General features: G+C 72.4%; 1 protein-coding gene across 1 annotated transcript in view; it reads right to left on the bottom strand.

Annotated features, from left to right (window-relative positions):
• LOC104984184 (rhabdoid tumor deletion region protein 1-like) overlaps window positions 1-344 on the bottom strand; it is a 6,744-nt gene that overhangs the window by 1,490 nt on the left and 4,910 nt on the right. Inside the window, exons 3-4 of the mRNA XM_010833833.1 lie at window positions 330-340; window positions 3-108 (exon numbers count right to left, since the gene is read on the bottom strand). Coding sequence (XP_010832135.1) covers window positions 3-108; window positions 330-340 — 117 coding nt within the window. The remainder of the gene's footprint in view (window positions 1-2; window positions 109-329; window positions 341-344) is intronic.

The raw sequence follows: 344 nt of genomic DNA, 5'->3' as shown, positions 1-344 counted from the left end.
GCCCCCGCCGCGTTGGCCTGCACCTCCTCGTCCCTGTCCTTCAGCAGGTGAACCAGGATGGGGATGACATCATGCTGCCACACCTGGACCTTGCCCTCCGGGGGGACGCTGTGCCGGGCACAGGCTGTGAGCACGGCCACCCTGGCCCACGAGCGACTCGACGCCCTGGGCTCCCGGTCCTGACTGCACAAGGCGTCTCCTGGGCCTCCCTTCCTCACGGGAGGGGGCGGGACTGGGGGCCTCCTGGGGCACAGACTGTCGGGCCGCCCTGGTGGAGGGGTCCTACTCCCCCAGGGCACGCAGGCGGGGGCGGCCAGCCGGGGCCTCACCTGACGGCGATGAGC

The sequence above is a fragment of the Bison bison genome, unplaced genomic scaffold (genome assembly GCF_000754665.1).
Source record: "Bison bison bison isolate TAMUID 2011002044 unplaced genomic scaffold, Bison_UMD1.0 scf7180017845352, whole genome shotgun sequence".
NCBI lineage: Eukaryota > Metazoa > Chordata > Mammalia > Artiodactyla > Bovidae > Bison > Bison bison.
Note: the sequence above shows the minus strand (reverse complement) of the source record. Positions and strands in the feature narration are given on the sequence as shown.